At 38.1% G+C, this 13,503-nt stretch overlaps 1 protein-coding gene across 1 annotated transcript in view; it reads right to left on the bottom strand.

Annotated features, from left to right (window-relative positions):
- The window catches only part of LOC106938846 (corticotropin-releasing factor receptor 1-like), an 82,043-nt gene extending 71,213 nt beyond the window's left edge, over positions 1-10,830 (bottom strand). Inside the window, exon 1 of the mRNA XM_015021036.1 lies at positions 10,030-10,830. Coding sequence (XP_014876522.1) covers positions 10,030-10,059 — 30 coding nt within the window. The 5' untranslated portion in view covers positions 10,060-10,830. The remainder of the gene's footprint in view (positions 1-10,029) is intronic.
- Positions 10,831-13,503: the final 2,673 nt, after the last annotated feature.

Raw genomic sequence — 13,503 nt, 5'->3', positions numbered from 1 at the left:
GAAATGCTCATCTAACTGATGTACCGATTCCAAAATGGGGTCCATTTATGGCTGATGGGTTTCTTGAGATGACAGCGCCGAAGTCTGCCATGCTATCTACAGTTAATCTAAACTGTATTTTGCTGTGGCAACCAATCTTGCAGCTATTTCTGGGTGGCATGCCGTCATCAGCAGCTGAATTCAGCCAAACTGTTAATTTACAAATGGAGAAAAAAGGCCCCAAATCAACACATGCCAAGGCTCTGACTAATGGCGATTCATTTTCTTACACGTCTTATTTCATCCATTGTGAACAGGAATCCAGACGATACTTACCTTCCAACTTTTTAAAATCTCCATTAATGCTGTCTAAGATTGACCGATTTTACTCTACCCTCGTATTAGGATAATGACTCACTCTATATAGTACTAAATAGCCACTTTATGACTAACACAAAGCTGCAAAGCCGCAAAGAGGCAGAAATTCCACTTTTCAAGACGAAGCTTAAAGTGAAATAATCTTCAAATCCAAATTGGAACAGCGGAAGCTACAAACCACTTGGACAGAAAATCGGCCTGTTTTATGTTTTAACACAAAACAAAAAGTTTACCATAGCACTGTGCAGAATGACAACATTTCTGATAAAAAAAAATAAAGTATCATGTTGCCATTTCTATGCGAAACCATCAGTGTGAAAGAGTGAAAACTCCTGGATCTTCTACCCGTGACAGAAAAAGAACCACAACAGGTTTCTTAGATTTAAACATTAACCTACATTCGTTGCATTGACAAATGAATTTGTTTACCCTTCCAAACCATTGAATTCAGCTTGTATAATCACTTCCATTGCTACATCAGTATTAATTCATGTGGTACAAGTCATACAGATTGCTTCTACAGTACTCCTGACTGAACTTAAATGTAACCAACAATGTTTTGTAACTTTGCTAGTTAAAAACAAGAAGTCCTGGTGTTGACTTCAGTCTCAACTTAGGTGGTCCTGAGTGCAAACCTATAATCAGCAAATTCCAGCCTAGTACCATAAAAATATGTGAAGTGGAAGTCCAGTGCAAGGTCAGCTGATGCTGAGAGGTTGAGTGTGAGGACGGTCAAAACTGTGCAGAATCAATAGCTACAGATGTCCAAAACACATGAGCCAAACAGATAAGACCAAGAGTGCAAATACATTATTGTGCATGGTTTCTGCGAATCATAGCCATAAAATGTTATGTGTAAAGCATTTTCAGGAGTTAGGTTCAGCCCGTTGGTTTCAGTAAAGAAAGGCCTTCAGGAATAAATCTTGGTGTCCTGAAATATTACTTGGTATTGCAATCATTTTTTACCTTCTGGAAAATATCAAATAAAACAATATTTATCAATATTTTGTATGCGAGAAACCAGGAAAAATGCTAGTTGACTTTCAACACTTCAGATGGTGTTAGGCCTGTTTTTACACTTATGAACGGATGTGTTCTTTTGTATAGATTGAAAAAAAAAAGTAAGCATTTAAAGAAGGAGGGCGAGTACAAAATAATTTAGTAGTTTGAAAAAGCCTGACATGTCCAAAACATCAAGCAAACATCACAATAAATCTAAACACAAAAGCCTTTTTAGTATGCCAATTTATTCGTTCTTTCTTCATTCTCGCTGCATGAGAAACCACCTGGCTACTGTGACCAATTTAGCCACATGGGCTTAGGAGAACCTTGGAAAACTATTGTCACTCAGCACAGTTGGCTGCTGAATTGAGAAATGTAACCTGAAACGGTATTGCACAGTGGGGGGGGGAAGTCTGCTCAGAAACACAGCTGAGTTCTCTGGACTTGAGCTCTTCTGGGATGGACCTTACACAAAGGCTTCACCTCATAACTAGAAGGAACAGGCATCAAATCCAGCAGGTGAAAGATAAAAAAGATAAAAAATCATCCCTGTGATGAGGGAAATGTGTAAAAGCCACTATCTGGGTCGGCATCAGTGCCATGCCTCAGTCTGCGCGGCATGCAGAAGCACGGCCTATTAAAGGTGTCTGAATGGCCTGAATGAGGTCCAGCCGCTGACTTCAATTATAAATATCTGGGGAACACTGAAGAGGAGAGTCTGACAACTATTACAAGGCTGATTAAGGACTCGGATTTCACTTGTAAAACTGCAGCGCTTCAATTTCAGGACAGGACAACAGCATACGCACCTCCTTCACAACCGTGTGCTGCTTTCCTTTTGTTTGAATGTAATTTTGTCTGTTGATTAAGGAAAAAAAAAAAAGTCAGCCCGAGTTGCATTCTGGAAATCAAATTAACCAGGAAGTAAATTAGTTTTCTTATCAAATATGTCTTTGTTACACTAAAATATAGCGGGATTTTGCAAATTACAAGAATATGTACATTGTGTTTGCAATGTAACAATAAAAAAACAAAGTAAAAAGAACAAAAAGCAGACAGAGGTAGAGCTACAGCAGCCTATTTGTTGGCTCTTATACAGCAGTTTTGTTTCTGCATGTTTCTGCCATATGAGGATTTCATGAAAAAGCAGTGGAGCGAAGAGGAGGAAAAAACCTTCCCCAAGTGAGTAAGTTAAAACACTCCGAAAGCTGCCCGAGGCCCAGCAGTAAAACATTTTGTAGTCCAGAGGAGCTGTTGATCCAAACCTTTTCTATTACAAGCATTTTGTGCCTCATTTTGTGCATACTTTGAGCTCATTATGTGATCCTTCCCCCCCCAATCTTTTCTCTGCTTTGGCTCGTTTCGGTTTTTGATCATTTCCAGAGTTAAGCACGACCGAGGTGACTGGTCATGTGTGCAGGAGGCTCTTTGCTGCCATGTTTGGTGTCACGATGACTCATTCTATTTGACTTATTTACTGCACTTGGCCTAGATGTGTAACAAAGCCAGAGATTGGAGCTCAGATGTGTGTGCCGCTCTTTATTGTTTTCACAAAAGCATCCTGTGACCTGGAAGTGCTGTAGAACGAGTCAGTCAGACATTTGTTAACCTCGGCATGAACAAGCTGCTGATATAATAGCTGCAGGTCATAGGTGTGGTTCGTCAGCAAAATACAATGATCATTCCTCTGTTGCCCTTCCCTATCAATTACAGACAGAACAGAAGTACGAAGAGGAACGTTTTCTCTGTGCTTGATGGTCTTTTCTTTCCCCAGTTTGCATTACAATTTAAACTGTTGCACCACAGAACATATTTTATTCTTCTTCTGCTTTCCTTTATGCATTTGTTGTTCCTTTAGACACATTTACGTGTATAAACTTAAATCATTTTAAAAACTAAACATTAGTATATCACATTGGGTAAAGTGGGCAACACCTGAGCAGTTTCTTCTTGTTAGAAATAAATACATTTTATTTACAGAATTAGAACTGAAGTCAATAAAAGCAACTTGTTTAAGGTTTTACTTATAAAGTACGAAACACTTTTAATATTTTATCAATATAAATCCAACATGTAACATCTAACATGTTCATTATTGCGTTATGCACATGTTCGTTTATTTATGTGCATTTCTTAAAGTACATCTTTGGCATGTATTTAGATGAGATTTTTATATATATAAAAATAACATTTCTAATAATTATTCATTCTGTAAAGCAACACACAACAATACAACAACTGAGCTAAAGTGGGACATTTAGTGAAGTGAGTTCCAGTTAATTTCATTGACTGTTGCAAATAAAATATTTACATTTTGATCACAGTTTAAGCATCAATATATATATATTTGTGTTTTAAGGCAGATATATCCAATGTTAAACTATCTAACAGAATTTTAATAAGTCAAACCATGAAGAGGTAACACAGTAAATCCAGATAAAATGGAATATTGAGTAATGTTTTTTTAAGAGAGAAGTATTTGTTGTTTTTTTTTTGCTTTCATATGAATAAAAACATTTTTTTTATATATATATATTTTGTAATTAATAAAAACTCCCTAAATATATATTTTTATCTTTCGCGTTTAAGTTTTTTTAAGCTTGGATTAGTTTCTACTGAGCTTAATCATTTAGGAAGGTACAGAAAGTCGAACATTAGAAATAATGGCTTTTTTTTTTTTGTATTTTCAACGACAGTCTAAACGGAACAAAAACATCAGCAGAGATACAGAGTTATATTTTTGTGCAGTGATTTATTTCAGGTAAAGAACATTTACGTCCATTAGCCGTCGGGACGCAGAGGGAGCAGCTCCGGCTCCGACTGGGAGTGACTGCTGCGCTACAGAACACTTTGAAAATGTGTGCTTTCAGGGGTCTCAAAAAGTCTTAAAACCACCCCCCCCCCAAAAAAAAGTTGATAGATTTGACACAGTCACTTAAAGTGTCACCAGAGGGATTTGAAAGCCTTGTGGACAAAGTTGCCAAGTTACAAAGCGGCATCAGAGTACAATGCACCCATCAAGCTTCCACAGACAGAAACAATGTCCAGTCTGACCTTCAGATTCAGATTTTAGACATTTCCAGTTCTGTTTCTGAGAAGTACAGCACAAGATGTTTTCACTTTGCTTTATTTTGACAATTAATCATACATATTAATAAAAAAAAAGAAGATTGCACTTGCAGACTCAGAAAATATGTTGTAGTTTTGAAACAGAAAATGAATTGATTTCAAGATGTTCCTCATTAATGCATCAAATCATTTGTTTCAAGCCTAAATCTGATATTTATTCAATCCAAAACAAGGTACATTGTGCACTGTGTAATTTAAACTCTGAAGAAGGTTTTACAGAGGCCTGGTGATTTGTTAGGTTGTAACAATTTGAATAATAGTAGAAAAAAAAAAAAGTTTTCAGGTTTTAACCTGCTGATTGCCATACGGAGCGGATCTAGAAAAATTTGCTTATTTTAAAACTGGTGGTTTTTGATGCGTCAGGACAAAAATGCAGATTAATAATCCTTTTTGTAGTGCAATAAACTGAACTGTAAATATTAGTCTGGGGAGATATGACTGGTTATATTTGTGGCTTCAAAAATACTTAAGCCAGTAGCGTCTTCTTGAGTGGTGTCCTCTAGGGGCGCCGTCATGCATGCTGAAGTTGCTTCTCTGCTTCAACACACTTGAATTACATGACGGGTCTCTGCCACGTCCCCGGGTAGAACTTAATACATGCTAAGGAGGTCATTTGTTTGCTTAAAATAGCTGTGCCGGAAAATTAGCAGCTCTTGAGGAACGGAGTAGGACATCCCTGACTTGGCTTTGAAACTTTCTCTTATTTTATTCTTTTTTTTCCCCAAAAAAAAATACCAATCATTTCTAATATTCACTCACTTTGTACTCAGCAGAGCATTTGCAATGTAAACAGAATTACTGTTGGTTGTTTCCACCCATTTTTGTTTTCTGCCAACTACTGCATTGTGCATGGTCGGATTTGTAATCAAAACAAAACACGAACAATGTCTATTGTGTAATCTTTTGTTGTCCCAATCATATCCAAACTCCTGTGTGTAAGTTATATCGTCTCTGTTTAGTCTTGCTCAGAAAAAACAAAGAAAAAAGATAAAATCTAAACATTTTTTTTTTTCTGGTATGCTCATCAATCACTTGTTTCATGTTTTTATGTCACGGTGCTTTCTAAGATTTTTGCCGAAAGCCTGAACATAAATGCATCTTCCTGCAGTAGCTCAAACTCCCTACCGCTAAACAGCATAGCTCAAGGTTTTAAATTATATTACTTTTAATAATTGCATTTAATAGTAATCTCATCTGCCCAGTTTAATTGCTGAATTTGACTTGTTATGGAGCGGAATATTTGAACGAAGCTTATTTGCAACAAAAGCTACTTTCTATTGTAGAATGATTTCATCAGCTCTCTCTTGAAAATGAAACCTCAGATCTCAATGGGCCTCACCTGCACAGACTAGGACATGACTGAAAATGAAAAAAAAAACAATGCTGCCATTTTCTCAGGCAGCCTTGGAGATATATTTTTTTTTTTTTTTTACCGTCCTCCTCACTATGTGTGGTGGAAAGATAAACTTCAGTCCTCATCCAGCCTTGTTTGCTGACATTTTTACTCAAACTTGGATTCCGTTCCACATTGAACAAATGTCCTCAAATTAAACATTGAATCAATACACATTTCTCAGTATGAGATTATGTTACTGTAATGAAAGATTTTTTTTTTTCATACACATATCATTATGGGATATATTTGCGTTAGAGTTTGTAGTTTTTCTACTCCGATTCTGCACCCAAAAGCATGAAGATGCTGCATCTTATAAGGTACTTTACAATAACAAAAATATGAAGTAGATTTTATGTTTGATTGATTGTGGCAAACTTCTTCTTCACATGCTCATATAAAGACTTCCCTTCACACGGAGAGACCCACTCTTTGCACCTCGCCGCAATCTGTCCAATATATCCAGGCTCCAGATCCTCACAACAAGCCATGTAAACAAAACAATGACCCCAAGTTGCTCGGGATTCAACGCAGCGTGACGTCAACGTAATGTTCTCAATACAAGTCCCCCTGGTTATAAGGTGACTTGTCTCAAATTATCAAACTCAAATGGATTGTTTTTCCTTCTGTACAAAGACGACCAATAGGTGTGGCAACTCTCGTGACATATTATATCCCGTCTTTTTCGAGGATCTCTCGAAAAAGTAGTTTACAATTTTAAAGTGTTATTAGCGTCGGCTTTATGCGTTAAGCCATAATAATTGTAACAAAACGCAATAAAAATGTCTATCAAGCCTCTCTGTAGATTGTTTTAACCATACTTGCAAGCTTCTCTAAAAGTATGGATGCATAGTTGCCGTTTGTCACAGAATCTTTTAATCGCACCGAGAGCTTCGCATCTTCATTTGAAGCGATTAGCTTCAAATGACCTTTACGGACATGTGATATGTGTGTGTCTGCCTGTGAGAGAGGGGTCTTAAATCATAACAGAGGGGACTCAAATAGAAAACAGGGGAGGCATTGTGCAGAAGATTCTTGACTATTCTTAGTGCAGCAGCTCCTCTCTCACAATTAGATAGGACGTGCATGAAGACATTCACCTCAGCTGGATCAGATTTTTTTGCCAGGCTTACCTGGGCAGTAGCTCAGATGCTTAAGGATTAGAAGGAGTTGCTTTTAACGTGTGGATGCTTTGCAAAAAGTAGGTTATGCAGCTCAAACCTAACCTTTTACTGTATACGAAGAAACATTCTTTTTCCTGTTTTAAATGAATTAGTATTACCAAAAATTATTCCACTTGTAAAATGCTAGAATGAAATATAACATTTTTGAATTTCTTTAAATGTCTTGTAAGTCGGAAGTTTAAAATCACTAATGTAGCAATGACTTTACACAACAAATAATTCATTCAGATGGCTTTTGAAAGCTTCATATAGGAGTGGCTAATGACAACTGAAGTAATCGGAGGCACCAATTTTAATGAACTCAACAGCACGGGAATGTCTAACAAAGTTACCCTGCAGTAAGGAGATGGGTTCTGCCTCCTCCAGACGTCACGTTTTGTTGTGAAATGCCAGAGATCTTGTGAAAATAGTGATTGAAGTTGAAAAGATAACGTCATTGTCCACGAAGTCCTGTGAAGTCCCTCAGAGAGGGGAAAAAGCCATTACTCAAAGAGTAAGATTAAAAAAAAAGCCAGATTACAGTTTGCAAATGTCCTCAGGGACAAAGACCTGATTTTTGAAGAAATGTCCTGTGGTCTGATGAAACTAAAATTGAAGCGTTTGGTCATAATGATTGTAATTGTGTTTACGGGAGAGGTAGAAGCTTCCCAGCTGGGTGAGAAGATTAGGTTGTTACGTGAACTTTTTGGTGCAGGAGGGACTGGTGGAATTTACGAAAGAAACATCTCCAACCATCAGCCAGGAAGGTTTGGGATACAAATGGATCTTCTAAAGGCACAAAGATCCAGAGTATGCTACCAATTAATGATGAAGCGGCTTAAATACCACAAACATGTTTTGGGTTGGTCGTCACAAAGGCATGGTCTCAGTCTCATAAAAAATGTGTGAGGTGACAGCAGCCCACATGCAGTTCTTTCTGGAAAAGCGATCAAAGTTTCAACAAACTTTTGTGGAAGGACTCCGAAAACCTTTGACCCAAGCCATACGGTTTATATAGCAAATCTACCAAAAACTAAGGAGATGTATGAAAACATTTTGTGTTTAGAAAAACTTTTTTTTTTTTTAAATCTCCCTCTCTCATTATTCAGCTTTTTAGAAAACAGATTGTTTTGGCAGCAGGAAAGGTTTGGTTTGATTTAATGCCAGGCATTAGGAAAAAGGGAGGTTTATTATGATGTATGCAGATATCTGGTTTCAACTGTACATTTAGAAACCATAAAAGCCCAATTAATGTCAGCCAACTGGACGGTTCTTGCAGCCAATACTTGGTTGGCCCTCCCTTTTCGTGGATTAATGCATCAATGCAGCATGGCACGGAGACAATCAGACTGTGGCCCTGCTGAGTAATAATGAGGAAGCTCAGGTCCTTTTGGGAGCGGCCCTCAGCTCGTCTCCATTGTCAGCTCTGGAGTCTACGATCTTCCTCTTGACGACACTCTGGATTTTCTGGGAGGTTTACTTTCTGCAAAGCGAAGCATACCAGTCAAGCACATTCGTACCATGACCATTAAAGAAGGTATTTGTGCCTTTGTCAGCCATGCTGGAAAATGAAATCCGCTTTTCCATAAAGATTGCCAGCAGAGAGAAGAAAGAAATGCTCTAAAATTTCCTGGTAAACAACTGCACTGTTTTTGGGCTTGATATAAATGCATTCTGTCCCTCTCCGAATACTCCCCTGGACTCTAGGACTTTAATTTCTAAAGGAAATGCAATACATGTTGTCTTTAGTTTAAGAAGGGCTTAACACAACAAATGTGAAACTTTTAGCTCCTGTCCCAAAAAGATCAATATGCGGCTCATGAAGCACTGATTTCAGTAATATTTCACACATTTGCTTCACAATCCTCTCATGGCTGGGATAACCCCTGATGTGTATGTTTTTCTACCACATTTTTCCTTCCACGCAACTTTCCATTGATATACTTGGATACAGCATTCTGTGAAACAACCAGCTTCTTCTGCAGTGACCTTTAGAGGTTTTTACCCTCCTCTCCTGTCTGAGCATATTGACTGTCGCCATAAAGGTTTTGGCCATAACATAAAATTCAAGAACTAAACATCAGTTTCAAAATTGGTTTTATGTGATACTCTGAATGTCTGATACACTAAAGTTTTGTTTTCTGAACAGCTGCAAGCCATGGTCATCAAAATTACAAATATAAAAAGCTTCAAATATTTCACTGCAAGTAATGAATCTATGATTCCCGAATCTATCTTTTTTTTTTAAAAAAAAAAACTTAATTACAAAATAAACAGACTTGTATTCAATGCATCTTCTGCAAAGCCTAACTTGTGTGGGTAGAGCACCAAAACCAAGGCTAGACCAGGGGCCCACATCCCCCTAAAACCAGCCCTGCACCTCAGGTGTCCCCCAACATCATCAGTATGTCTCTTATATGAGGTCAACACATCACGTGTTCTCATTTTTGCCTCTGCAGGCTCCACTTAGGAGCAAAAACATGTGGCGATATTGAGATAAGTCAAGGGCGCACTGTCAGAGAGCAGAGACATCTGAATGAAACACCAAAGAGAGGACACTCGCTCGTTTAAACAAACCGGTGCCAAATTTCGGATTTCTCAGCATCAGCATCTGAGTTCCAGTTACAGATAAGAATCACGCCACTTGGGATGACTTATGATCCGAAGAGTCAAGTTCAAGTTTCAGTGTTTGCAGGTAAACTCTTGCATCAGCACTTTGATTGAAACAAATATACATTTTAAAAAAAGGCCAGACTCTGTCAGGAATGTCCAGGTTTAAACCCTCATCTGAGAAAACTGTGCGGGTTTTTCCTAGACATTATGGTGACATTTTCCCTGTCATGTTGCTGGAAGCTTTCAATCCCTTTAGCATCATGATTAAACTCAGCAGCTGTTAATCACAACGACAGACGGGGCGAGTTTTAATTAAACATCCAAAGCAGGAACATGAAGTGGAAGCGCAAATTTTAAATATACAAAACTCACCTGGAGCAGATAAAAGCATTTGCGCCGCATCTCCAGAGCTTTTCACGTAATTCTCATGTGGCCATAAACGTCTTCTCGTCACTTCATTAAGAAAATCTCTTTCCCGGGCTACTTGGCTCTTGATCACTCCCCTTTGAGTTCAGTTTGAAAAAAAAAAAAAGAAATTCACAGCAGCCACATCTCTTTGATTTATTGCCGTGCCAATGACGCGTCGCTGGAAATGTCTCCAGAAAAATACGCGCAGGCAGAGAGACAAGAATCACGTTTCCAAAAATGTTTTCGCCAGAGGTTACATCCAATTTATCGTCTGCGGCGCGTCAGGTGGAACAGTTCAGATGCTCAAATAAAAAAAAAAATGGATAAAACAGCATCGTTCTCTTTCCTAATCAAGTGAGGTCCAATGTGGTCAGACGCGCTCCAGAGGACAGTTTAGCCTTAACCCGGAGCCCCCACTCTAAGCTTCCACGCGTGTTTCTGTTCCGCAGGTCAACACAATGAAAGGACCACGCCGTCACGTCTTCTCAGCTTCACACCCAGCTCCTGACTCCTGCGTGGAGCCGCTGCGCCGTGCCTGCAGATCGGGTCTTCGACGCGCCGCCCACGTTGTGTCACTTTGTGTGGAGTGTCTCTATCCGGAGAGGAAACGCTGGATTCCTCCGCTGCTCTTAATCTTTAATCCATCTGCAACCCCGACGCCGATGCGGGGAATAAAAGCTGAAACCGTCTGAGCGGATTCTGGAGGGGAAATGACCCCCAGTTTAATTGAAGGAAAGTGACGCACCTGCTGTAAGGATCCGTTTAAAAGAGAAAGAGAGAGAGAGAGAGAGAGAGAGAGAGAGAGAGAGAGAGAGAGAGAGAAAACGTAACTTGTGTCGCATAGTTTATCTGAACACGGCCCAGATGACAGATTTGGCTGTGAGGTCAGACGAACAGATGGTCCGGAGTTTCAGTACATTCAAGGAGCATCCCCAGGGATCTTTACAAATGAAGTCCACCATTTTTCCCCCAAAATAAATGTAAAATCTGCTCTGCTCAGTGTAGATAGAAAGCAGATCAAATTAATGTATTTCTCCCAGCTAAGTTTCTATGATTAATGTTTATGTAAATTTTAATCCAAGGGTCATTACATTAAAAAAATAATAAAGAACTAAGTTGTTCTGATCGGTAGGGGGCAGCAGAAGTGAAACGCTGTAACTGTTAAATGTTGCCTGCAATGAAACTTGTGTTGCATTACTTTTTTTTGTTGGAAAATCCCTGGACGTTACCTTTAGTGACATTTTTTTTTATTTAATACAACAAAATAGAAAATAGTATAATCTTTATAGATATACAAAACTACCTTGTTTGTAGGAAACAAACTAGTTGAGACAAAACGTCATTTTCTTCTGCTGTATGGGGGGCGGGGGGTTTACATCCAGCAGATTTTAATATCGGACAAATACAACTTTGGTGAACACAAATAGCCATTTTTAAATGATTTTATTTTCTGAAAGACAAAAAGCTAAAACCACCTGTCTCTATGTGCAGATCAGTTTCCCCCCAAAGTTAATACCCCAACAGCAGCACATCACCGAGGAGGGCATCTGGAACACTCTTCTCCGTTGGTGAGCTTTCAAGAACGAATGGTCAGTCTAACCATATGCCACAGCATTTCTGTCGGACGCATGTCCAAACTTTAACTAGACCACTCTGAAGCCTTCAATTTATTTATTTATTTTTTTATTGTTAGTTTAAACATTGCATAGGTGGTCTTGATGGTCAATTACAGCAAGTTGTTCAGATCCTGGAGCAACAAAGAAACCCCACAGCATCACACTACCATCATGTTTGATTCACCATCATGTTCCTCATAGTTAGTTTCACACCAGGTGTTACAGGACATGTTACAGGAATTCCAGTTTTGTTTTGTCAGAATATTTTCCAAAAGCCTCTAGGATCACATACAAAACAGGTCTTTGTGTTCTTATTTGGTCACTATATTTTTTACCCCCAGTCTCTCCTTCTTTGTGTTAAATCATGAACACTGACCCTAACAGACTCATGTGAGGACTTAAGTGTTTTAGATGCTGTTCTGGATGAAGTCATAAAGTATCCCGTGATATATATATATATATATATATATATATATATATATATATATATATATATATATATACACACACACACACACACACACACACTTTTTGTTGCCAAAAATAACTTTTGGCAAAAAAGTGACTTAGGCCTTTATTTATTTTAGGATGGTGACGATATGCATTTTGAAGTAAATTTAATATTTCTGAGAAGGTTCGGCACTGTTCCATATTTTCTCCATTTGTGGATTTCCCTTAGAAAGCCCTTTGCAATCCTTTCTTCCTTTCCTCTCTTAAATGTCTAGATCGGGAAAGAATGTTTTCCTTTTCATACATTTTTCATTCATGTTGTCAGATAGGTTCTGTTTTAAGCAATGGTGTAAAACGTTCATGTGTGACGAAAAAAAAAAAAAAAAAAAAGACATATACAGAAGAGATCGGCAAGGGGCGAATATATCGTCAGCACTGTACAGGTGTGAAGTACTCTAACATTTTGGGTGATCTTTGGAAGATAGTTCTAATTTCGGCAGCACATTATTTTCATGTGGAGAATGCCGAGATCATTTAAAGTTGATTCATATTTCGCCATCAATTCATGGTAAATTGGATGTGTTAAAACCTGTGTGGGTTGGAAACCACAACTGTCTCTCGGTGGCCTACTTTCCTCTAAATCCAGCACTTGGTGTTAACACACAGAGATAAGTTTCTGCTTCATACACTTTTACATTCTAAAACTGGTTCATTTTATGGCAGCTTCAAAGACGGAATCTAATAAAATGTCACTTGTATGTCCTCTTGCACATGAAAGATATAGAACATTACAATCTGAGATATGACTAATTAGATCTCTTACATCTTCGTTAACTCGTTAGGACTTGTGCCAGATGTGAAAATCCTGGTTAGTAATGAGTTGGTTCAGAAAATCTGAGCACTCTGGGAACAGGATCATGTTGCTACCCTGACATTTATCCTTGTAAACAATAGAAAGTGCCATAAAGTATCTGATCATACTTCAAATAACCACATAATGACAAGAGAAAAAAAAAAGTCCAGCAACACGTCTTCTATTAAAATTATAGAATTTGAAACAGAACAGGCACAGGTAGTAAAATCTAAAAATAAAATCTGAAGATGATTAAAATAAAGCAACTTTTGATCAGTTTCTCCATATTCTCATTGAAACACCCCATCCTTTTTTATGCTATAAATATTAATAGCATTTATAAATATTACATGAAGCCTTTTATGGTAACAGTGATAGGTTTCTCTGCCTCGGAGAATCCTTCTGATGAATAAGATTAAATTTATTCTCCATCACACAATGTGCAGCGACTTGAGAGGTGATGATTACACTCACAATCTGAAGATGGTGTCTTCCAATCAGTGTTTTCCTGAAAAACAC

Source organism: Poecilia latipinna, unplaced genomic scaffold (genome assembly GCF_001443285.1).
Source record: "Poecilia latipinna isolate Pla-1442-1.1 unplaced genomic scaffold, P_latipinna-1.0 Scaffold84, whole genome shotgun sequence".
Classification (NCBI taxonomy): domain Eukaryota; kingdom Metazoa; phylum Chordata; class Actinopteri; order Cyprinodontiformes; family Poeciliidae; genus Poecilia; species Poecilia latipinna.
This window is presented reverse-complemented; position numbering and strand designations above follow the sequence as displayed.